At 44.3% G+C, this 25,470-nt stretch overlaps 2 protein-coding genes across 6 annotated transcripts in view; one reads left to right on the plus strand and one right to left on the minus strand.

Annotated features, from left to right (window-relative positions):
* The window catches only part of TMEM243 (transmembrane protein 243), a 48,973-nt gene extending 41,322 nt beyond the window's left edge, over window positions 1-7,651 (plus strand). For all 4 annotated transcript variants that reach the window (XM_019487537.2, XM_019487538.2, XM_006273763.4 and 1 more), the window contains 3 exons: window positions 1,641-1,691; window positions 3,636-3,740; window positions 6,970-7,651. In XM_019487537.2, the coding sequence (XP_019343082.1) occupies window positions 1,641-1,691; window positions 3,636-3,740; window positions 6,970-7,092 (279 nt within the window). In that variant the 3' untranslated portion in view covers window positions 7,093-7,651. The remainder of the gene's footprint in view (window positions 1-1,640; window positions 1,692-3,635; window positions 3,741-6,969) is intronic.
* DMTF1 (cyclin D binding myb like transcription factor 1) overlaps window positions 7,478-25,470 on the minus strand; it is a 46,261-nt gene continuing 28,268 nt past the window's right edge. For both annotated transcript variants that reach the window (XM_006273761.4, XM_014607560.3), the window contains 8 exons: window positions 23,519-23,747; window positions 21,810-21,961; window positions 20,437-20,652; window positions 16,954-17,039; window positions 15,836-15,994; window positions 12,647-13,033; window positions 9,677-9,824; window positions 7,478-8,846 (listed from right to left, as the gene is read on the minus strand). In XM_006273761.4, the coding sequence (XP_006273823.1) occupies window positions 8,737-8,846; window positions 9,677-9,824; window positions 12,647-13,033; window positions 15,836-15,994; window positions 16,954-17,039; window positions 20,437-20,652; window positions 21,810-21,961; window positions 23,519-23,747 (1,487 nt within the window). In that variant the 3' untranslated portion in view covers window positions 7,478-8,736. The remainder of the gene's footprint in view (window positions 8,847-9,676; window positions 9,825-12,646; window positions 13,034-15,835; window positions 15,995-16,953; window positions 17,040-20,436; window positions 20,653-21,809; window positions 21,962-23,518; window positions 23,748-25,470) is intronic.

The raw sequence follows: 25,470 nt of genomic DNA on the forward strand, positions 1-25,470 counted from the left end.
TGCCTTGAAGTGCTGATCTAGCTGCAGAGTGACTCTGCAGACTGTAGTTGTTTCCACGGATGTGTCTCGGATTTTGAAGCCAAACGTAACCCATTTCCAAATACAGAGATGTTCAGACGTATCCCCTTGTGACCTCTTAAGATCTGCCCAGGATCCAAGTCAAGCTGGGTTCTCCTCTTGGCATGCACCATTGCAAAGTTGGAGTGCTGCAGCACAAGTGATGCATCTGCATCCCACAGGTGTCGGGCTACACAAGTGCAGTTGCCTGAAAAGTAGTAGAAATCCCACTGCTGTTGTGTGTGAAGAAACTGCATCTGGGTCTCAAAGAGCAAGGCAAAATTGTCAGGATCTGCAAAATGGTCGGGAACATAAATTTAAGATGGTCACTGAAATCCTCGGGTCTCGCACTCGGTGCAGAGGGAGAAGATTGCTAGAGGAATGTGGAGTTATCAGTTGCAGTTCAATTGGTAGTTTTTTATTAAGAGGTTAGATCAGGGCTGGGCAAAATACGGCCCATGGAGGGACTTTGTCCAACTTGCAGTGGGTCCCTTTGTCCTATTTGGCCCTGCTTCCATCTGGCCAGTGGCGTATCCTGCCACCCCCTAGGCACGCAGCGGGGCTGAGGCAGCTGTGCAGCTGGATTGCCTTTCTAGGCAGCCTGGGTGGCAACGACTCCTAGCTGCTGCCACTGCTGGCCCGCTCTGGCTCACCCCACGCCTGCTCCAGACCACCCACCCACGCAGAGCAGTGGCTGGACAGAAGCTGCCACTCAATGCAGGGGAAGAGCACACCTCCACCACCCCTTTGCCACTGCCAGGTACTTCTTGCTGCCCAGAGCCTGCACTCGGGCTGCCCTGCTGCTCCTCTGCGCTGCTACTGCAGGGCAGCTTGGAGGCAGCGGTGACGGTGGTGGAGAGAAGCGGCAAGGCAGTTTGGGGGCAGGCTCTGGGCATCTGCAGCAAGGAGCTCCTGGCAGCAGCGAATGGGAGGGGCCACTTGCGCTTTTCCTCCATGCTGAGCAGCAACGTCTTCCTGGCCACTGCTCAGCATGGGCGGGCAAGTTCAGAGCAGGCGCAGGGTGGATCAGGGTTGTGCATTCATGTTCCAGATAGCCTGGAGCATGCGTGGGGTGGGCCAGGCCAGGGTTGGGGTAGTCCGCATGGGTCCCCACCAGTACTGCAGGGCTGGGGCCAGTGGCGGTAGCAGCCAGAAGGATCCACCACTGCCTGGGCTGCCTAGAAAGGCAGGGCAGGCCAGGGGCTGTGTGCTGTTGGCGGTCACATGTGGGCTTCGAGCTGTTGCTGGTCGGGGGCAGAGCAGGGATTTGTATGGGATGGTTTGTATAGGGGTCCTGCCTCAGTCAGGGGGTTGGACCAGATAATTTAGGAGATCCCTTTCCAGCCCTATATCTTTCTGATTTTATGATTCAAAGTAGATCTGCCTGCGGGGAAAGGATGGAACGAGTCTGTTAAACTGTAATGTCTTTGCAGCAGAAACTGTGCATGTGTGCGACCTCACAGAATGGCTTCCTGATCTCTGGGTGTTGTTTGATCCACTACTATTATGACAGCTTCACAAATGAAATGACCTGGTGTTACTGTTTTTTTTTTTTTTTCTCTTTCCTGCCCCCCTCACCCCAGGATAGAATAATCAACTTGGCTGTTGGGAGCGTCACATTCTTGCTGCTTATAGTAAGTATTCACCTTCCCAAACCATGTTTCTTTTTTTCCCCAAGGCGTAGCAATAAAATCCTATTAACTTATTCTAACTGAAGTTATTTTGCAATCAGACATTAAACAGGACCAGGTTTTGGACTGAAGTACATGCTGGCTTCCTAGTCATTTGCCACTTCTTGCCATTGGGGAAGGGAAACAACTTTCTTCTAGCAAATGTAATTTGATTACACGTTCTATGGCTTTGTTTAAAAAAAACCAAAACAAAAAACCAAACTTAAAACCTTCCAAAATACCACAGGAGGAGACTTTTCAGCACCACTTGGGCTGGCTGAAATTTACTGCTTATCTTTTTATAAGACATGAGACACATATGACGCTGTGCTAATTGTACTTTCTTGAAACTTAAATAAGAAGAACAAGTTTTTTGTGAGGCAGAAACTCCCCTGATCCATGGTAGTCCATAGTGGACTTTACAGAGCCCAGATGCTATTCTGCATCCAGAAGATCAACTATTCAGGGAACCCAGCTCATTGCTGGAAAGCCTGATTTTGAAGGCTGTGCCTTAACCACGTCTGCCACAGAGCACATCTAGCATCGGTGCTCCTTCCAGCAGCAGCCTAGTGCCAGGAGGCTGAATCCTGCTTCCCATTTTGATGCTCTGGTAGAGCATTTCCGAGGAAGCGGCCTTGATTATCATCACCGGGGCTTATTTAAAGCTTTGATCATGACGAGCTCCTTGAAAGTGAATTGGCTGCTTAACATCTACTTAAAACATTCAGTTGTCCCACTGATCTTCTGAGTGGCCATCTTGGTTCGAACAGGTCCTACCTACCCTGCCCTTGCTAACCAGGCATGCATCAACATACCACGCCTGTCATTGAGGGATTAGTACAGGGGTGGACAGTTATTTTGGCTGGAGGGCCACTCTATGAGGTTTGGTGAGCTTTCGGGGGCCACCCTGCCCCTTGACAGTTGCCCCACCCCCTTGTCATCTTGCAACCAAAAATCCCACCCGTGACCTTGGCCATCAGAAGTCCCTCCCATTGCACGAGTACCCCTGCCTGCTGCTGTCATCTGCGGGGCTGTGTGCTATGGGAGGAGTGTGTGTGTGTGTGGGGGGGGGTCCCCACCCAGTGCCCACCTGAGCCCCATACTGCCACCACCGCCATGGACACAGGCTCCGTGCTGCCACCAGCACCAGCCCCACGACCCGTGCTCCCATCCTGCTGGCTGGAGTGAGTGGGATGCTGGGGAAGCCAAGCAGGTCCCTGGCAGTTGCAGCAGTGGCAGCAGCAGCAGCCCCACCCAGAAGCTGTGCGCTGGCCAGGCCAGGCCTGCCACCCACGAGGGTAGAAGTAAGGTGCAATAGATACCCTGTTGGGGCAGGGAGGTGTATAGGTGGGCACCTCGCTCCCACACTTGTGGGAAGAAGGGCTGGGCGAGGTTCAGTTTGCTGGTCAGTGCCGCAGGCTGGAAGACGGTGCCTGGCCCACCAGATCCAGCTCACAGGCCGTATTTTGCCTTCCCCTGGATTAGTACCATCTTCTCTACAGTTGGGTCTCTGTTACCAGAAAGATTTGTATCATGATGGTGGCTCTTACATGATTTGGTGGTGGGTTTTGGTGGCTTTTAAATTACTCCAGAAACTCTCCTTAAATGACCTACCATCTACCCTTCCCCCATGCCCCAGAAGCCTCTTACACCTGTAGGGATTAAAACTACTGAGGGATTCTGATAGTTCCTCTTTAGTGATAGGCATTTATACTGTTAGGTCCTCCAAACTCATACCCCCATCTCCACAATCTGTCCACAGTTCTCAGCCCTAATGGGGGAAGGGGTGAGTGGTGGAGGGTGTTTCCTCTATCACTTCATAGCCCTGCTTGCCTGAGCCCTGGAAGAAAAGACTGTGGGTCTTTATCGGTGTGAAAGTACTTAGCCTCTCTGTGTTCTTCCCTACAGTTGACTCTGATCAGTGCTTTTGTCTTCCCTCAACTACCTCCAAAACCAGTGAATATATTTTTTGCTTTCTGCATCTCCTTGTGCTGCATTTCTGCTGGCATACTTGTAAGTATTGTGCATGTGTGTTTCTATAATATAAAATAGATCCTCCTTTGCACACTCTTTTTACATACCCTCTAAATAGGCTGACTTGGCATTTGTGATATTTGCCAGTCCCCATTAAAGTTGAGATAAGAAATGACCCACTTTTTGGCTAAAACGTGTCCTATTATTGCAGTGTGCTACACCCTGCACATGAAAATCATTATCCTGCTATGGTGGGAGGGGATAAATTTGGTTTTTGTTCCCTTCCACCCCTTGTTGTTCTAGTTGTTGCTCATTGTCCTACTCCCTCCATGCATCCAGGCCATAGGATTTCGGTATCTAGTACACTTCCAATTTACTGGGCTTGTGCTTTTATAGATTTTTAGGGTTGGAAGGGACCTATTAGATCAAGTCTGACCCCCCCCCCTGCCCTGGGCAGGAAAGAGCACTGGGGTCAGATGACCCCAGCCAGGTGCTTGTCCAGTCTCCTCTTGAAGACCTCCAAGGAAGGGGACAGCACCACCTCCCTTGGAAGCTTATTCCATATTTTGGCAACCCTCACTGTAAATTTTTTTTCTAATGTCCAATCTAAATTTATTCTTCTTCAATTTATGGCCACTGTTTCTAGTCACCCTGATGGGCAACCTGGTAAACATCGTATCCCCTAGTTCCTGTTGTGCCCCCGCCATGAGTTTGTAGACTGGCACAAGATCACCTCTCAGCCTCCTCTTGCGGAAGCTGAAGAGATTCAGGTCCCTCAATCAGTCCTTGTAGGGTTTTCCCTGTAGGCCTTTATAGGTCCTGTAGCAGGTATTTTCCCGTGCTATAGTGGTGGTACAGGTCACATAGTATGACATCCCCTCTTTCTTCCCCCACCCCAACCCACTATGGTGTCTCTTTCACACAAGAGGCAAGAACAGACTTCCTTCTGCCTTAGCCAGTGACTCCTTCTACCAGGTACAGGAAGGAGAGGTAAGTGGGCAGAGTTATTGTTAGCATCGAATATTTAAGACTTTTCCTGGCACTGGCTTTTACTTAAATTTAGTGTGTGTGTGGGTGGGTGGGTGGCCAGGTGCAGGGGGGAGTATTGAAGAAAAATCCCTCCTCCATTGCAACTGTTAATAGCTTATTAACACAGCTGAATCTTGGTGTCTGCAAAGTAAGCTCAGTGCTGGTCACTTCCCATTGCTGGACGCGGAGCGCACCAGTCTCACTTTGTAATGAATATGTTTTGTGATGAGGGGCTGAAGTCTACAGGAGCATCCGAGAAGCTGACAGTCGTAGTGGCAGAGGCATGTCTTACAGCCTACAAGGGTATTAATTTAGCTTGTGAAATATAAAGTGGTCCTAACTAGAACCACAAGCTGTGTAGCTGTAGATGACTTGCTCTTTCACGCAGGGCACATCTAAATGAAATGCTTACTTTGCTGCATAACAAATTAGTCTGCTGCAGCAGTTATCACCATCTATACGTGCATGACAATTAGGGCGCAGTAGACTAATTTTATTGTGCTGCCAGATAGTCCCATCAGATACAAGTGGTATCTGGCAGCAAAGCAAATTACTGAACTTAAATGCATGTGTAGATGGTGACAGTGGGATTAATTTACTCCAGCTCAAACTGAGCCACAATATATTCAGTCCTATTAATTGCATGTGTAGACCCACCCACTGTAGAAGGGGAGAGATTGCTGGCTACAGTCCAACTCCCCCTTGTGCTCCTGCCAGTCCTATGATTCTTATAGGTTTGTCTGTACTGTAGTCCCTTTTCAACAGGTGGGATGGAAGGTGCCTCCAGGATAGTCTACAGCCTACTGATTAGGCTAGGTTGGGGGTGGGAGATTAAATCTGGGACTTCCTTTTTTTTAGGCACGTGCTTTAAGTAGCAGGATATCCAAAGGGGGATAGAGCACCTCCTCTCTCCATATTTTAAATGCTCATCCTGCTTGGTCCTTTGAGGGTACAGCCACCAGCTTTCAGGAAGTCTTTCCTAGCTGCGGATCCCAAAGGGATGGACGTGCTTCACTGTGGGCGCATCTACCCATGCAATTAATTCAAAGCAATAAACTCCTAATTTGAATGTGTGTGGCAGGGAGCCTGGGGGCAGTCTGTCAGCCCGGGGCTGCTCCGACTTGACTCAGCATGCTGCGCAGGGGCTGGCTGGGGCACGAGGGGACTCCAGTGCAGGGCTAACCAGCAGGCAGTCCCTGCACCGAAGCACCCTTGTGCCCCAGCCAGCTCCGTCAGCATCTACATGCGTGTTGCTGCACAGGAAAAAACTCTGCTGCAGGATGGTACTTGTATTTATAAGTACTAGCTTGCAGCAGAGTTTTAGTTTACTGCAACCTAATATGGCCACGTGTAAACACTGAGACACTTACTGTGGAGCTAATTAGGCAGCTCCACAAGAAATGTCTTGTGTAGATGTGCCCTGTAGCTCTAAGCGAGTGGCTTATGCTGCACAGAGCAGGGTTTCAGGTTAGCACATCTCTAGGTAGTGGCTCCCTGCTCAGGGTACTGGCTGTTTGTGCCTCTCTTCCTTTCCATGAAGTGTGTTGGGAACGTAAGCTATTAAAACCCAGGATTCTGGGCCCTGCTCAGGGCACCAGAAGTTTAGACATTGCAATGCTTAATTGGATCTAGTCCTTCCTTTCCAGTACTTGTTATACAGCAGTTTCTCTGTTGGTTTTCCCAAACGCTATAGACTTCAACTAAACTTGCAGACAGGAGGGCTCTTGGACAGATGCATCTGAATGCTTCTTTGTAGCCCAGAGAACTGCTCCATGTGTCCAGTTCATAGCAGCCCACTCCAGCACTCAAAATAGCCAGGGCCTTTTCTGAGTGAAACCTTTAGATCCTGCTTGCCTGTTTCCATGCCTCAATGACCACCTGGATTTTGGTGTAAAATCAAACCAGAGTACCTGGCAGAGCTGGGGACAGGAACCAGGTGTCTAGGGCTCTAGATCAGTTAGGCCATCATTCCACTGTAGTGAGGTCTTCCCCTCTGCTACAGGGCAATGCTAACCAGTCACAGCAGGGTGGCTTTTACAGGTTCTTAGACAAAGAGGTCCCAGTGAAAACTGACTGTGCACTCCCTCTCCCCATTTTGATCAGATTAAAGGGGGCGGCTGGAATATAATCCTAGACATTGTCACTGTAACACACTTGCTTACTCTGGCACTGAATCCTAAACTACTTAATTGGTTAATAGAATATGTTCCTAATGTAACAAACTCATTCTCTCCTGTAGATCTACTGGTATCGACAAGGAGACTTGGAGCCTAAATTCAGGAATCTAATTTACTACATTTTGTTTTCTATCATCATGTTATGTATATGTGCCAACCTGTACTTCCATGAAGTGGGGAAGTGACTGCCATGGGCCATACCCAAGAATGCTGCTGTTGTACAGACTGTTCTTAGCTCTACCCTAGAATATGAAGGGGGACAATCAGCCTGACCAGGAAGAAGTTGGCTGCACAGGTGTAATCAGTACATGATTTTCATGTAAATGTTTATCTAAAGTCCCTCGTGGTGGGGAGAGTTATTGCCGTAAGACATGATATTCTGCTTGCTTTTTTTTTTTTTAAAGAGCTGCTGTTGCACTTGATGGACAATCCAGCTGCACTGACATTTCCAACTGGCACAAGCTTTTTCATTTTGGAAACTGCCCCCCCCTGCATTTTTTATGACTACACAAGAACTGCGGCACTGCACAGATCTGTGACACTAGAAACAAACAGCATCTTACAGTTACCTAAGACAAATACTCTTTATTTTTGTTTAAACGGAATATACAATTATTTGTGTTCCCTAGGCAAACCATTTTGAAACTACAACTTAATTTCACATTAACAAAACCACTGACTGAAAGGTGAACTCTGATTATGAAGAGCTAATTACAGAAATAAATAAAATAATTTATACACGCATCTTTCATTTCTATAGTTATTTTTTTTTCTCCCACCCCACTCAGAAGGCTGTTTTTAGCCTAGTGTCTCTCTTAACACTCAAGTATAGGAATGAATTGATTTTCTTTGCATTGGGGAACCAGGCCCAAGCAGTCACTGACCTGCTCCTCCAAGACCCTTGCTAAGGGCACCACTGCCTCATTGCCACTTTCCCTCCCTCCCTTAAGTATGAGCTTGCTTGCTGCATAATTCACCTCTGAAGAGGTGGCTGGTAGGTGCTGGGAGCGTATTGCTATGCAAGCAATCATTCCACTCTACCTGCAACGTTCCCCAGAGGCCATGGATTTCTGGGAGATGCTGGTGGACTTCAATAGCTTCCCTTTTCATAAGATTTCCCTTTTTATTGAACTCGTAGTGATTTCTTTAAAAAAAAATCTTCCACATCTGACCTTTCTGCAACTACATCCATTGCCAGCAATGGACTCTTCAGGAACAAGCAGAGCAGGACAACTTTGAGAGCATCTGCAGCTAGGATCCTACCCTGTGGAAGTACTGACAAGTCAAGTGAGTGGAGAACACACCACTCCTGAATGATGCTGCCCATGCCGTCCCTGATGGGTGATCTTCAGATACATTTCTTCCTGAACGTAGAGTCTTTTGCTCTGCATCTTAGAGTCAGTAAGTGCAGAAATCCTCATTCATTCTTCATGAAAGGTGTGCAAACTAATTCTTGTTGCTGCACTAACAAGCTAAGGCCTACAATCCTTGGCTTCTGTCCAGTTTTCATGGTGTGTGAAGTCCAGCACACTAGTAACAGCCAGGTCAGACTGACCAAGTAGATCCTAGCCATGAGCACTGCAAACTTTAAAATAAAAAGAGCCTTGCTGAATGTAGCAAACTGGGCTGTGAGCAGCTCTGTAACCCTTTACAAATGAGGTAAAAAGTCTTATGAGCAGTAAAAGTGCACTGTAGCCATTTTAAACTAAACAATGCTTTCTTTTCTTAACCATGTAGACTGACTGCTTGCTTTGGACAGGTGGTACAGGGCTGTAACTAACTTCATGATGCAAACATAGTCATAGAAAACAGACATGATTTACTGCTTGTCAGTGACAACTAACTAAGTCTTCAACATCCTTGGAGTCTTCAGAATCAGGGCTACCCAATGATGAGCCAATAATGTGTGATCCTTCTCCATGGTGTTGCAATATAGGATCTGCAATAAACCACATTACATTAGGACCCATAACTTACTGTGCTGCCCTAATGGTGCATATGATATGATATATTTCATAATGTGTGTAAGTACTTTGAACTACTTAGAGTAATTTTTATCTAAAAATAGATACTTTTAAAGATCCTCTGGTCTCCCTCTCTAAATAGGGGTGGAGAAGTCCATTCCAAAAATTACTGATTAATCTATGTGATCTAATTCAAGACTTGGTAAGCAGCTGTTGGAGCTGCTATATTCCATTCATACTTTACCAAGTACTGCATTTTGTCAAATACAATACATCCAGGAACAGAATAGATGCCTTGTTTTTGAAAGGCAGACTGAGGGGAAAAAAGTTTTCCAGTTATGGCAGCACAGAGCAAAGACAGCCTAATCTTCAGCTGACTCACGCTGCCAGCTGAAACCCTTGCTGCTCCTGGAGGCTGGTCTCTACAGATCTCTAATTCTGAAAAGAGATAAAGTCTCCGAGATTGTGAAATAGGAGGAGAGACCAGCAGCAGCTAAAAGACGACAAACCTGTGGTTAGACAAGGTTAGCTTGATTAGTGGAACATTAAGGCCATTAACAAGGAGAGGCTGCTGCTAGTACCTCCGGACTGAAGAGCAAAGAGCTGTCATTCTCTTTCCATTAACCCAAATAAAACATTAACTGACCAGCAGTTTCCAGATACATCTTGTGCCATCTTGCTTATATGAAAATCAATTTACAAGGAGATTTCAAAAATAAGGCAATGATATACCGAGCTCCAACTGATTGTGCAGAACAGAAGAATCCTGACCCCTGAGCACAACTGCATTAAGAGACTCTGTTACCTGTTAGTCTTGTCAGAGGTAAGACTGATTCATTATCTATATCATCTGATGTCTGGATAAAACCATGGGATGAGGGAACAATAAGGACTGTTTCATCATCTATTGCAGACTGATCCACTTGCTCTTCAATGGTTGGAGAACCTAGGTCCTGTGTGAGGAAAGAATGAAGGAGCGGATATGAGAGGTTGGTTTATACATCATGCGACAGAGAAGTCACCTTCCAAGGATCTTACACAAACTATGGCAGTCATGTATATAAGGAACAGCACCATGTGTGTAAGTGGAGGAGGGAGTGGAAGGAAGGAAAGGAAAGAAACGCATTTCAGAGAAATGACTGTTTTAGGCACAACCATGGCTATAAACTAGTAATATCCAGTTATCCTGGCTACTTAAATCATATCCAAGAGGTAACATCTTTATCATTAGTATTAGCACAACGAATTCAACAGCTCCTTGTGAATTTATTAGTTGGGAAGAAATGTTGGTGAGATGCTTAAATATTAGCATCACGACTGCTGCTTTTTCTGCCAAGTTTTAGCTATAATCACACAGCTAAAGAAGAGCAATCTTGGCTGCTCTGTCTTGCATTGCCAGACAAAGGCGGACTGTCAAACACCAGTGGTGAATGTAAATGGTAGAATGAAAATAACTGGATCGTGTTGTTCGCAGCCCAGCTGGAGTGTGAAATGCTTGGGCTGACTGGAGGCCCTTGTACGGGACAGCCCTGATACTGAAGGAAGTTTTAGCAAAACTCATTTCCCCAGTCTATCAATGCTGTTTCCTGGCTCCCCCATCTCTGGTGCTGTCCAGCAGCATGCTTTTAGACTGCCTCCATCACAGCTGGCTCCTTGCTCACCTATTTGCACCCAAGCACAGGATACCTTGCTCTGTCAGGAAGCAGCCTATGGACAGCTCCCAATAGTAAGGAGTGTATTGTAATCATCAGCACCAGGTGCAGGTCCCTGCCTCCAGCTGTCCCCACCCTGTGATAGCTGCAGTGCTGGCAGGTGGGGAAAACTTTGAGAAAGTGAAGCTAGCTGTCCTGAATGCTGCTGTCATTTAAGCCCAGTTAGAAAGTACCAAAAGGAAAATTGCCAACTCAGTTTGCCTTCTCTTTCCAGAAACAAAGCTCAACAACATCTTTATATCCCTTTAGTTGTAGCTAACTTCCTCAGTTAAACTGAGAGCTGTCTTTGTATTCTGAACTTTTATTGATTCCAACTTGAAAAAAATCAAAGGATTAGCATGAACAGCAATGGGCCCTTAGTCTGGCCTTTTACAGCAACCACTTTAACTAAAGGGAAAAGAAAGAGGCAAAGTTACCAGTGCTGGAAGGGATTCAGGGTATATTGTTCTTGCTAACAAGAAGACTGCTGAAGCTGACAAAGGTCCTACTCATAGAAACAGTGAAGTGAAGGTACACTGTGGATCTGTTCACTACTGAAAATCGATGCCTAACAAACTCCAAGTGTAATGTTAGATGCACCATTTGGATAAGATGGGGAAAGAGAGGGGGGCTGAATCTAGCCCTTCTCCAATCACAATTTACCCTAGTCATGTTTTCTTCAGGAAGATGGAAAAGTATGGCACCTTTCTGATGTTTATCTTCTATGCCCTATTCCTAAATATGAAAAATGTAGGAGTTCAGTTCAAGAGGTGATACCAGATGTATAAAACAGTTCTAGTATGATATTTGAATTCATCTGGACAAACAGGTCTACATCTCAGATGTGGAGCTGATCAAGATAAAGAGATATTCTGGTTTACGTACAAATCTTTATTGCAGCGGAGAGCACTTAGCTGGACTAGTTTACTTAAACAAAGCCTACAAAAAAAATAAGGAACTTCTGTTGCAGCTAGACAAACTTGAGAAATAGGGCCCTTTACTTCCCTTACCCACCACACTGGGCACATTTACATGTGCTCTTTAATGCGCATTAGCCTATTTTAACATGCATTAAAGCGTCACAAAAAAACCCACACGCTTTCACTAATGCACATTAAAATACGCTAATGCACCTTTTTCTAGTGAAGGGCATTTGTACACGTTTGCACTGTGGCGCATGCAACCATGTAAGTGGCAAAAGGCGCACCAGCGCTGAGAAAATGGCAGCAGTGCACTTTTGAACTAAAACACATAGGAGATGTTTTAGTTCAAAAGTGCACTGCTGCCGTTTTCTGCATACTGTCGCACATTTCACCGCTTATACAACTGCATGCGGTGCAAAGCAGTTCACCTCAGCTCCTGTGCGGACCAGACTCAATTAATCAAGTCTTCTCCAACCCACCAGATCTCCAGTGCATCATGGGGCAAAAAGGATGTGTATAAATGCCCAGAGGTATTCAATTTAATGCACATTAACTAAAGCATATTAATGCATGTGTAGACACTCCCACTGCATCTGATAAGTATACAGTGATGTGTTAGACAACAGTGGGCCAGTTTGGGGCTATATCATCAGAGAATTGGAAAGGTTATCTAGTCCCACCCCCTGCCATTCCCAAACGCAGACTGTGCTGGTTCCTAAATTATCCCAGACAAATGTTCATCCAGACTCTTCTTGAAAACCTCCAGTGAAGGAGGCAGAAGGCAAACATTGCCTAAATTCACCATTTAGACAATGCCTCTCAGAATCGCCCTCCACCACAGCCCGTAAGTGCCAGAATTTCTGTTGGTGGAATGTGCAAAACAGCCCCACAGCTAATGTGTGGATTGAACTCCTTGCTCAAGCCAAATAAAACTAAGTACCACTCAACATATAATGGATTTATGAAGTGCTGAGACAGAGAAGCCTTCCGCAAAATGTGGAGGGCCCTAGAATACTAGGAGACTGAGCTACTATCCTCCACTACTGGCTTGACTTATTCTCAGTGACATTTTATTAAACTCATTAGGCCTTTATTACAGACCTTTGCTTCCTCTCTGCTTAGGTTCAGATATTCCAATAGTTCTATCACACGCTTCCTTACCTCAGTGACATAAGTGCCAGTTAAATCGGAGTGAGAATCCTCTTCACGTTTGAGGTCTGCATCCGAGATCTCTTCTTCAGTTCTTACCATAACCCCATCTATCAGTTCTGCATTACTCCTGCCACCGAATTTGGAGTCTTCTTCTTCATTGTAAGCAGACTGCTCCTCGTCACTTAGTTTGGACTGATGGATTTCATCTGGAAAAGCATCTCCTTCCAGGGTACTGGGAGGATCTGTTAGGTCAGCTGCCTGAATGTCTGAATTGACGGTAAGTTCTGCCTGAGTTACTGAAGAAGTGATGTCTTCAGCAGCAACAGTGCGAATGATGACGCTCGGTGTATGACACTGCACTGTGACATTGTCACTTGTGTTCAGCAAGTGTTCTGGCTGGAAGCAATATCAACAAAGGGACACAGAATAAAGCATTAGCATTTCAGAAACTTTCACTTGAGGATCTGCAAATGCTTTTCCTTATCGTCCAGCACAAACTACTCGCTTAAGACAGGGATGTCCGGGTAATGGCCTGTGATATATATAGAAGGTCAAACTAGATATAATGCTCTTAAGCCTCAAACTATAGATCTGTAGATTCAAGGAACTCAGTTTACACACAGGTAATCAGAGGGAGGAGAATAAGATTAAAGTGAATCAATGGTAAAAATGAGGCTTGACTTCAGGGGACCCAAAGCCCCAGCCTGAAACCATTCCTCTTTCACGTTAGTAAGAGGGGAGGAAAACACTATTTAAATCCAGTCTTAGACTGTGAGAGAAAAGTCATCAGAAATGATCCAACCTAAGACCTCAAATCACCGAGATCATGAGCTCCTACCGCTTCTGCTAAATATGTGGAGAAGGATGGTGTTGGAATCAGAACAGCAGGGCTCATTTCATTTTTGCCAATTTCCTACTTGACCTTCAATATCTGTTGGCCCTCCTTCCCCAGCTAATACTTCCCTGTTTCATCGATTTTATATTACAGGTGACGACTAGAAAAATCACATTAATCAAAGCAGGTGCAAGTAACAAGCTTTAGTTCTGCTAGGGCTGCCACTAGAGGGAGACATCCTATTTAAGGCTATTCAACATTGAGCCAAATCACCATATGGAAACCTGGGACTGGAGGGGAGCATCTGGGTCACTAAGTCCAGTCTCTTGTAACAGCAGGGAGCAATATAATAGATGGTAAGTCCAGAGTGGTCCAAAGGGCACCCACTTCAGCCCTTCCAGCATACCTCAGCTCCCTATATATCAACCTTAAGACAAGAGACTCAAAACCTAGCATGTCCCAGAAATGGGATAGAGACCTAGAGGCAGCTCCAAAGTCCAAACCCCTGCAGTCTTGGGGGATGTTAGTGAAATGCATCCTGATGACCCTAGGAAGCAGACTGTGCCCTGCACCGCAGCAAAAAACAAACCCACTCCAGTGGTGCCTGCCAATCTGGCCAAGCCGCAAATTCCTTCCTGAATCCAAACCTGGCAACTGACTTAACTGAGCACATGAACCAGGCACCCGAGAGGCTCCTCTGACCCTAGAACACAAGTCCATTATGAGGCAGAATTCCTCAGCAACCAAAGCTTTCTCCAGTCCCCAAATAACGGAGAATCCTATTAAAATGAAATCTTTTCTCCCTGTCTAGCTGATCTGGCCCTGAAGTGAGAGTAACTGAACGTTGGCCCTTGGCAGGTAACAGTGGTTATGCACCATGCCTCAACTGCTCCATGGTGACTGTCTCACTCTGCAGAAAGTACAAACTAAACCCAGGGTGTAGGCTGTAGTCGTGTTGGTCTAAGGATATAGACAGGCAAGGCTCTTTGGGTAAATCCAATATCTTTTATTAGACCAACTCAAATAGTTGGAAAAATTCTTCTTAGCAAGCTTTCAAGCACAAACGCCCGTCAGGCTGAGGAAGTGTCTGCAAAAGGTCTGCGCTCTTCCTGGATCACAGCTATCCTTTCTGAGCAGGAAGCTATCCCTTCCGAGCTATCCTTTCTGGATCAGGAAGAGCACAGACCATCTGCAGACACTTCCTCAGCCTGACGAAGGGCATTTGTGCTCGAAAGCTTGCTAAGAAGAATTTTTTCAAGTATATGAGTTGGTCTAATAAAAGATATCAGATTTACCCAAAGAACCGTGTCAAACTAAACCTGGGTAACTTAGCTGTGTTCCACTCATGTGAAAGCTCCATTTCAGCTCTCATCATGGGGTAAAGTGGGCAGAAGGACAGATACTACAGAACAGCTGAGAAGTGATAACCTCCCTTTCTCAATCCATTAATCATGGGCACTCTGATCACAGTAACTATCTGTGTGTCCACTATTAACAGGGCAAGAGTTACCCCATGCATTGCAAAGGAATCTCACTACTACAAACTTCTGGAACAGGGAAATATATCGTGCACTCCCTTCAAGTTTGCTGTGAAGAGATTACAAATGAAATCACCCTTTGCCAACACGTATATAATCAGGATCTCACACAGGATTCTAAATGAGGTCTTCTCAGTACCCTGTACAATGGCAGTGATGCCTGTCCCTGGTGAAAATACCTCTCTGGATATATCTAGAATCACACTAGCCTTTTAACAGCTGCATCACACAGTTGACTCACATTCATCTAGCCACTGACCTATGCACTCAGGTCCCTCTCCTCTATTCCCCCAAAATGATGATTTCCGACCTTAGAGCAAAAGGCCTTATTTAAGCACATGTATTTGCCCCCTGTTCTATTACATTTCATCCCATTTCTATACTGCAGTCCACACCATCATCTCACTCTTCCTCCATGATTATTCTGACCTCCTCAGTATTGCCAGCACCCACAAGTTTGTGTCACTCACAGCTATCCTTTCCCTGCATCTCACTGTTTCCACAGACAACAGTAAGGACCACATTCCTGCTAAGTTTCAAACTTTAGCTACTTTTCTGGTATGAAATTGTACTTTTTAAAATGGAAAATGTAATTCTAAGTGTGATCAGGCAGAGAGCAAATGTGGAAAATTCCAGCTCTGAAGCTAAATTTATGAGCATATAGGAACAAGCTCTTACCACTGTGAGTTGACTTGCAACTTTAACATACTCAGGTAACTAGGGGGCCTGCTACTATCTCAGAAGCTGAGAAGAAATACTAATGGAACAACCCTTCAATCAACTTCCCCCAACTGTGTCAGTTTTCTAACCATTCAAGATACGTACAGATAAGGCATGAACGATGATCTGTTCTGGGGAGGCTGGAGCAGCAGTGGCTGTTAGGGTCACTGTGGGACTGGTAGTCAGTGTTAAAGGAAGGCCTTGGCTTGAGCTCGTCTGTAGCAAATAAGTACCTGGAGTTCCTGTAGGCTGGAGATGGAACGACTAAGAAAGAGGAAAAAGATGTCAAAACACAGATGTCACTCCCTGGCTTACATAACTTTCATTGTACACTCACTCATAGGGAGTATAGCTAGATAGAAAGCACTCTGCAAACTCCTTCTATATATTACTTTGCAATGCATTTGTAAAATAAAAAGCCTCATTTTCCATCCCTAACCTAAACCAGTTAAAAACGAATTTATGCCTTTGGGTCTGGCAATGGTCTGTCAGCCCCGAAAACTTTTCCATAAAGGAAACTTTATTCTCTTAGGTCTCTGATTCAGCAGCAGATAAGAGACTTGGCAAGGGGTCATGGCATTTGTAAATGGGAAGAAAAAAATCCTGAATTGTGAAGGAATCTTTTCAGAGTACTCAGCGAAATTACTCTAGGTAACAGCTGGTTCTATTACGCTGCTTCCCTTTGGAGCGCAGTAATTTTAACCCCTGCATGATTCATTCTTGTCTATCCCTACTCTGCTGGGGGGGGCCTGATCCATTTCCCACTGGAGTCAGTGAGAGATGAATCAGGTTCTGCCTAAGCAGTGAAAGAGAGAGAAGACAGAAGATGCCATGGGTGGAGAGCTTCAAAAGGAGTTCCTCACTTCCTGGGAATTACTTTGAGTACGGAGCGAATATGAGCAGGAGCAGCCTGGCTACAGATGTTTAGTGAAAAGATGGTCCCTCCCATAGACTCTACACTGCCTATTCTGTGAGGAGTGAAGAGGGATTGTGCTGTCAATAATGGACTGAACAAGACAAGCAGGTTCTTTTGCTAGCCAAGGTCTCTCTTGGAAACTCCAATGAAGTTTTTTTCTTTAAAAATATGTAAACATGAATTCCTGCATTTTACTTTGGAATCAAACTCTTCCTTGTCTTTGAAAAATCAACTATGCCATTCTAATAATTAATTGCTTTTGAAAAACACAAGTGGGATCCTGCCATGCCAGTTCCGTGTTACTTACGGGGAGAATCTCAAAGGTCTGTAGTGTTCCACTGTTTAGCGTTATTGTCTCAGAGTCGCCAGTAGCAGCAGGGGAATCAGCTGAGGCTATGGGATTAGGAGGAAAAGAAAAAAACCCATAAAAACCCAAATGTCTCAGCACTGCAGGGTGTATGATATACTATAATTGGTACACAGCAGGGTATTGCTATTTCCTGTGCAGACAGAAAGCAAAGTGACTGCAGTATAAACGGCAAGATTTCTAATCGGCACCTAGAAGACAGTACTCTTTAAAGAAGCTCTCTTCCACAGAGGAAGACATGATTAGCTGCAGGGAGATGAAAACACGAAATGCAGCTAGTGTTCTAATGATTACTTATTACCTGTAGGGAGATTCTGAAGGCATTCTGCTAGAGTATCCATCCTATACGCTGCCATAAATCAGTGACATGTTTATGCAGCTGTGTTCTAGGCTGACTGATTTCAGCTGAGGATCTAGCCCTCTTTTTGCAATTCTTTCTGTCCTCCTATAAAGTGTGTGAGCTCCACTGTGCCCTGAAGCACAAACATCAGATGCATTCTAATACATTTAATCACAATATGTGTTGGCTGCAACTCATCAAACCTCTAAGTATTAGCTGAAAAGGAGCTCAATTGCTTATTTACCATTAGCACTTCTAACAGCAATTACTAATGCTGGATATTTTAAGCACAGCAGGTCCAGGTGATTTGTATGCAAGAGTTTTAAAGGAGCTGGTAGAGCAGGGGTGGGCAATTATTTTGGGCGGAGGGCCGCTTACTGAGTTTTGGCAAGCCATTGAGGGCCACATGACAGGCAGCCCAGGGCAGATTAATATTAATTTTCTAAATTTTTTAGGGGCCCTGCAGGCCAGATAGAATGGCTTGGCAGGCCACATCTGGCCTGCAGGCCGCATTTTGCCCATCCCTCTGGTAGAGGAACCCTAGAGCAGGGCTCTCCAACTTCCAGACAGGGGGGGCACACCCCACAAACCCCCGGGGCACAGACCCTGCAAATTGTCCCTCTCCCTGGAGTCCCTTCCAGCCACATGGGCAGCCTAGGCAGCCGAGCTTTCCTGCAGCTGCAACATGGCTACCTCTCAGCCCTACAAGCAGCAGCATGAGCAGCTTGGCTATCTCCTGCTGTGTGGACAATGCAAACTATCCAGCTCCATCCTCGCCACATGGGCAGTGTGAGCAGCCTAGCTCCTTTCTGCTATTGAACAGTGCAGCTTTTTTGGCTACACACAGAGTATAGGCAGCTTGGATCTCCCCTTGCTGCGCACGCAGAGTCCTCCTGCTGCCTGGTGCTGCCCTGTCCCGAGGAGTAAGAGCCCGAACCAGAAGCTGGAGGAGGGAGGGGAAGCTGGGCAGGAGCGCAGGGGCCACATTCTAACCCTTTGGTGCAGGCCGCAGGCTACCAGTTGGACAGTCCTGATCTACAACATTAGTGCTGGGATTAAATAACTCTTGGGAATTTGGGAAAGTTTCAGGGGACTGGAGAAGAAAGCTGATGTGCCACTAGTTATGATATGCCACTATTTAAAAAAAGGGCAAAGGGGCTGATTGCAAAGATTATAAATATCATCAGCCTAATGCTGACTTAAAAAAAGGGCAAAGGGGCTGATTGCAAAGATTATAAATATCATCAGCCTGATGCTGACAAGAGTGACATAGCATTCCAGTGTTTGCAGCCTCTGGTTAAGTAAGGCAAACTATTTCCAGATTTACTGGCACTTTCCTCTTTACACTGGTTTGGAACCTGCACCTCCCAGGATATTCCCAGAAGTCATGCAGAACATGGACTTATGTCTGCACATATGGAGCAGGGCAAGAAATAAAACCAAAGTGAGGTTACAAATCTTCCATTTCAATGCACTTTATTTGGTGTTGATACCTTTTGCAAGGGAGCATGTTAATCATGCCAATAGAAATTTGCTTTAAGGGTGGTCTACAAAAGGAAACAGTACATTTGTGCTCCTTTATGACGAATAACGGTATCCTAAAAGGAAGGTTTTGTTCTTCCTCGGTGGGTTTTGCATAAGAAATATAAATCTTGTACTCTGGAAAAGTCTGACTGGAGTACCAGTCAAAAGTACCCAGGAAGAAAAAGCATTGTTTATACAGCCTGGTTAAAACTCCTGAATTCCTGTTCTGTTATCTCATATTTCACTGAAAGGAAGCCGCCTTGTCTACATGCAGATTTTGTGTTGGTATTTTTTTTTTAACCAATAGAAGTTACATTAGCAAACCCCCTTGTGTGCATATAGCTTAAAACCTACCTACTGAAGAAAAGCCCTTTGAAGATGAAAATAAGGTATGCTATACAAACAGCACAACTGCATCTCACACAGATGCACTTAATGCCTGAGAAAGTTCCTAACCCACACCTGAGACTGCTAGGCAAGTCTTCCACCAAAATCCATGAAGACCAAACTTGCCAAACTTCTGCTACTTTGAATAACTTGGGGAAAGGGGGGGAGGGGGGCTTTCATTGTTATTTATAGGCACAACAAAGCCAGATCCTGCTTCTGTTTTTCAACTGTAGATCATCCTTATGTTGTTTCTACTGCTGCTTGGTTTCCTTAGTTGCAAGCTGGCAGTTTTATCCCCTAGGATATGAATATCAACATCTAATTTATATGAATGCCTTCTTTTTCCTTGCCAAGCTCTTAAGATACTTCACCTGCTGCAGACAGAAACTACATAACTAAGTACTCCAAGTCAGTCAACTGCTCTTCCACCAGGAGATTTCTGATAATTATTTTGAATATTTTCCCATTTAAAAGTTAAGATAATGAATTAAAATGCAAGAGCACAATGAATATCATGCAACTCTTTGTCCTGCTGGTGGCAGCATGCATCAAGAGGCATGAAGTATTAATTCACAGTTTTGAGTTCCAGTGAAAATAAAAAACAGGGAACAAGCTTAATTTTCCAGAGTTACAAATAATATTTAAAAGCTTACTTAATAGTGGAGCCACACTTGGAGCCCAATGTACTGGGTACGATTCAAACATAAAAGCACAGTCCCTGCTCTTAAATGATTTACAATATTACAAGCCAGGTGGTATTTCCACAGTGTGGGTGGGCTGAGCTGTACAACTTATTGATACAATGTGAATATTCATAGAATATTTTCAGACTGCCCTTGAACCTACACTTAAGGAACCATCTGGCTCTTTGATTATGGTGGCCCTGCCTGAGCTGTCTTTAGTACATGCCACAGTGTAGTCATTATGCCAGGACAAACAGATGTGGGACTTCTAGGTGCCACTACAGTATAGGTATCAAATTGCCCAATGTCACACATCACTTCTGGGATAGAGCTAGGTTTCCCAAATCACAGTCCTGTTGTGTACTTAGAGAGCAGAGCAGCACTAAACTCTAAGCTCTGCAACCTTTATTAGTTTCTTCTTCATCATCTGAAGACAAGAAGACTAGAGATGTCAAAAAGGAAAACAAACTTTAAATACTGATTACTTACAGACATGAGTAATCTGGACGGGGATCTGCAAAGCTGCCATAGGGCTCGGTGAGTTGCTTGCATTTTCTTCCAAGCGAGCCACTCGAATCTGTACATGCTGAACCCCAGAAGAGGAGTTAGTGTTTGGTAATCCACTTCCAGATTTGTTCTCTGAAAGCTGGTGTCCTGGGTTGTTTTTTTGGTTCTCATGCAGCTGTTTAAGACCTTTTATTAGCACTAAGAGAAAAAGAACATTAATTCTAAGCTATGCTGAGGATATCTGGAATAAGCTTCATGCATGAGATTTATCCGAAGGAAAAGCTCTAAACTTTTCTGAATTTGGGAAGCCACACTCCTGTATGAAGTTAAAGAGATATCACTGCAATTGACAACTTCTGGCACATACCTGGAAGAAAATACATTAATATTAAGCCATCTGGATGAACTCAGTTTCTTAGGAACCTAGCAAACAAATAGGATGCTTGAATAATAAACAAGCTAGAGACCTAAATTTGGATCCATTATTAAAATATATATGCAGCATTCTACTAAGTTAACAATAATTACTTCATGTCATTGCTTTCACATAGCTTTGCAAATAACATGTTCTTCAACCTTTTGGAAAATGGATGCAGATTAATTAAGAGCTTGCAGATTACAGAGAATCAGTGCGACTGGGGGAAGGTGCAAGACATCAGGTTCATCCTCCAGTCGTACTGTACACTTTCTATTGCATCTACAGGATTAGTAGTGCACAGCTCTTAACAAGCCAACTACTTTCCTTCCCTGTTCCCACTATGGTCTCCAGCAGGGAGTTCTATAGCTCTCCATCCATGTCCAGTGGTACCACTGGACGCTTCTCACTCTGGATGGCGTGTGGTCTTCTATCTGGGGAATGGGAAGGGGATTTAGAATTCACCAATTTGGCAGTCTAGAAACCAGTAAATGATGGGAGGCAGGAACTGTCTCTTACTGTGTATTTCCACAACACTAAGAACAATAAGCCCATGCTTTCAACTGTGGTCTCTAGGCACTACCTCAATACAGACAGTTAAAAAAAAAATCCTGACAATCAGTATAGGAGAGTGTCCATTTGACATGTGCCGTGATCACAATGGACATACCTTCTGGAAGCTTTTGCAGAGGGAACAAGCATTGAATTATCTTGTTCTTCATAAAACAGGTGCTTCCAGATCAGAGATAAGAGACTTTAGTATACAGGCCGTGTCAAGGACGTTTATACTGCCATTCCCTGGCCCAAGGCAGTGAAGATGGCACCTTTCACCATTATGAATCTCAACCATGCTTTGGTTCAATAACTCTCAGTCCTGTGATATTTGTGGAACTTTTGAAGACCTTAAGGAAGAGAACAACACATACAGCCAATACATTACCAGGGAATGACACATCTTTGTGGTTTGCAATCTGTCTTTTAATGGTCCACCATTTGCTCCGAAGCCACTGTGGTGAGCGGACGCTGCTCCACCCTTCTGCCAGTAGATCCCAATTGATGTCATTTTCATCAGACACTTCAAGTTCCGCTATCCTGGCAAAAAACAGAGAACAGATAGCAGTCAGAAGCCACCTTCTCAACTAGGCAGAATTCTACACTTTGCTTTTGTCACATGTAATAGAAGTAAGGTGGTATGTTACAGAATGGTCCACCAGAGCTCACGAAAGGATTTAGGTTTCCAAGGCTCCACGCTGCCAGAGATCAAGCAGAATCAAATGTTAGAGATGGAACAGACAGACCTATTAGATCATCCAGTCCATCTCCCTGCAAATGCAGGACTGTTTTCTCTACTGCACATAATGTGGTGCTTTGTCCAGACTAATATTAAATGTCCCAAGCAATGATGCTTCCAACTCTTCTCTTAGTATACTATTTCCCAGTCCAAAACACCCCCCAGGCACAAATATTCAGCCTAAACTTTCACCTGCTTAATTTCATCCCATCACTTCTAGTCACACTGTCATCCTATCCTTAACAAGACCCAGCTCTCCTTAGTAAGTAATTTAGTTAACAGATAGCCAAGTGGAAGTATAGTTAAGTATTTAAATCCTTCCCCTTAAATTAATCTCTCCAGGTTCACACTGAATCTAGATGAATTCTCTATTTGCCGGGCTAGGGAATATGTGAAAGTTGTATACAGCAGGCAAAACCCCCTCCCACATGCATGTTGAAAAAGTTCACTTCACAGACTAAGTACTGTACTATAATAGTACAGAAACAATCCTGTACAGATGTACCAAGAGTGACTGTATATAGCAATACTCTTTGGCGAGAAATACTGAGAGCTCTAATCAGCATGCATTGCAATTTGCAATCAATTAGGTTAATCATTCTGAATTTATATTATGTAAAGTTGTACTAAAGTTGTGAACAGCACTCTGGAAATGTCTGGATTCCCCTACTTATTTCCACATTTGATCCCCAGCCCAGAAAATTATCAAACCATAATTAAAAAAAAAAAAATCACTGGCTAAAAAGTCTGAGTTAAAGTATTTAAAATGGAAGTAGGACTGGATAGCTTAGAAAGATTCTACTATGCTCTTTACCAGGAGGTTGCCAGTCCAAATCTAGCGCAGTCTGGTAGTGACAAAAGGTACTGTCATTTAGGGAGTGTCCGGTGGCCTACATGAAATGAATTTGTGGTCTCAGTTTAGTTCTTCTGTAGACGGATGTCCACATCACAGAAACCACCACCACACTTGACCCTTGTTGGCAATCTCAGCAGAGAGGCCAAGGACTGAATGGGCAGGGAGACTGAACTACCCTCCAGTTCAGGGTTGAAGCGCATTGGTGGGGCAATGTGTGGGACGCTTGTATGGCCGCTGCCTGTGCTGTACCTGTTCTGTGGAATAATAGAAGACTTCAGTCTCCAGGGCTTTCAATCTGACACCTTTCACGAGCACTAAAATTCACTAAAAAAACAAAAACAAAAAATATGTTCAATATGAAATCTCTGGGAACTGTCAACACAGTTTGGAGTGTTCTTAAGATCTCTTAATGTCTAAGAAATCAGCAAAAGGGACCCCAATGGAATTCTACTAGTGTTATCTTTTTTTAAATTATGCAACTTTTTAAGTTGAGAGCACAAACCTCAAGATTAGATTGATTTCATCCTCCTTAGTCCATTCAGTGCCTCCGCTCTGCTTCCAGTTCAGGTAGTTAAGCCATTTGGACCGGCACTGCTTTTCAGAGCGTGTTCCAACCCGTTCTGCAACAGCGGCCCATGATACCCCCTGCGTGACAATGTCGCCAGGCTCTGTGCTGGTTAACTCATGTACCACTTCTGCCAGCCTCTTTTCTTCTTCTTCTGTCCATTTTCCTGAAAGAGAAAGAAAAGCCCATACCAGTTAACAAACAGTCAAGCCCACTTAAAATCTGAACAGCAGATATGGAGCCATGCAGTATTTTGCAGAAGTAGTTTAACACAAAACAAAACAAAACAAAAAACAAAACATAACAAAACAGAGTTTCCTTCCTGTTTCAGGGAAACTTCTGAAATTTCTGCAATCTGATTTTGTTTCAAACTACTCCAAAGTTGTCAAGAAACAAATGATTTAATTTCAATTAAGTCAAAACATTTTGTTTTGATAAAATTATCATCTTGACCTTTATGTTTATAAGCATAAATAAAAAAATTTCAAATATTATATTGTACAAGTCAAATCATTTGGACTCTTATTAGTATTATATTATTAAAGTTAAACAAAAAGGTTTCCACAACCACTAGTTGAAAATGTGGACAATGCAGATCTGTTTCTGCAAAACATTTGTTTTGTTACATGAGCATTTTTTGATGGAAAACTGCTCTGTTAGAAAATCTGTGACCAGCTCCAGTTATTTATCACTGAAACAGTTCTTCACAGTTCTCCAAAGTGAATCTGTTTAACCCAGTGGTGCCCAACTCACCTGGGCCTGCAGGCCAGATGAGGCATGGGGCTGTAATTTGGTGGTAGCAGTGTTAGTTGTTGCGGTTCCTAGAGCTGTAGCAGTCACTGTTTTTTCCATGACAGCATTTCCAGCCCTGCACTCTGAATGCAGCCCAAGGGGGTCCCCAAGGGCCTGGAAATTTTGTGGTAGAATTAACTGCTGTGGCTCCAGAAGCTGCAGCAATTATCACTACCACTGTCACCACACCACTGAATTTCTAGGCCCAGAGCTTTGGTCATCCCTGATTTAGTCAACTGTATACCATGAGATATTCCTAGTATTATGGACTATGTTGGAGCAGTCCTAGGTACTGAGCACTTCCCTCTGAACCTCAGGTATTCCAACAGAACACTAATAATTCAAGTGCCTCCTTGGACCCTGACAAGCAGGGGAGAGTTAAGTGTTTAAGATACTAGCTGGGAGAATTCAGGATCTCAAGAGTCTCTTATCATCCTCTGCCTCAATTGAGTTCCTTCCTCCACTAACTTTCTATCACCATGACATCAAATGGCACCCTGCAGCTTCACAAGTACTGAAGGGAGACACGTATGACAGTCCACCTAACAGATGGAAAACCTTACAATTTCTAACCACCAGCCCTTCCATCATAAACCTCACAGCCCTTCATGGGCTTTACTCATGTAAAGTGCCACTTCTTCCTTATACCTAGCCTTTTCTTTCAGTGTGAAATCATGCATGCGCATGTGTGTTCTATATGTATAGTGTATATACATTTTACATACGAAGTGTACTGTTTATTCTGAAGTCAGGCAGAAAGCAGGACAGAGTAACATCTTAGAGGCTAACTGGTGCAGAGGAGAACAAGCTTTTGTAGCAACAACCTATGTTGCTCGATTCAGGGAATGAGCTGACTGCATGTAATATAGAAGTGCAAGAGTGTGTGTGTGTGCACATGTGCATCTATAATTTGTAAAAATTCTACAATCCAAATGTGTAAAGTAGTTTGCAATTCATTCTGATGAAGCTTTTACAGAAGCATCTGCAAAAATGCCATATATAAATTATAGGGGTGAAGGTTTTAGCCGTGTTGGTCTAAGGACATAGGCAGACAAGGTTCCTTGGGTGAATCTGATATCTTTTATTAGACCAACCCA

Source organism: Alligator mississippiensis, chromosome 4, assembly GCF_030867095.1.
Source record: "Alligator mississippiensis isolate rAllMis1 chromosome 4, rAllMis1, whole genome shotgun sequence".
Taxonomy (NCBI): Eukaryota; Metazoa; Chordata; order Crocodylia; family Alligatoridae; genus Alligator; species Alligator mississippiensis.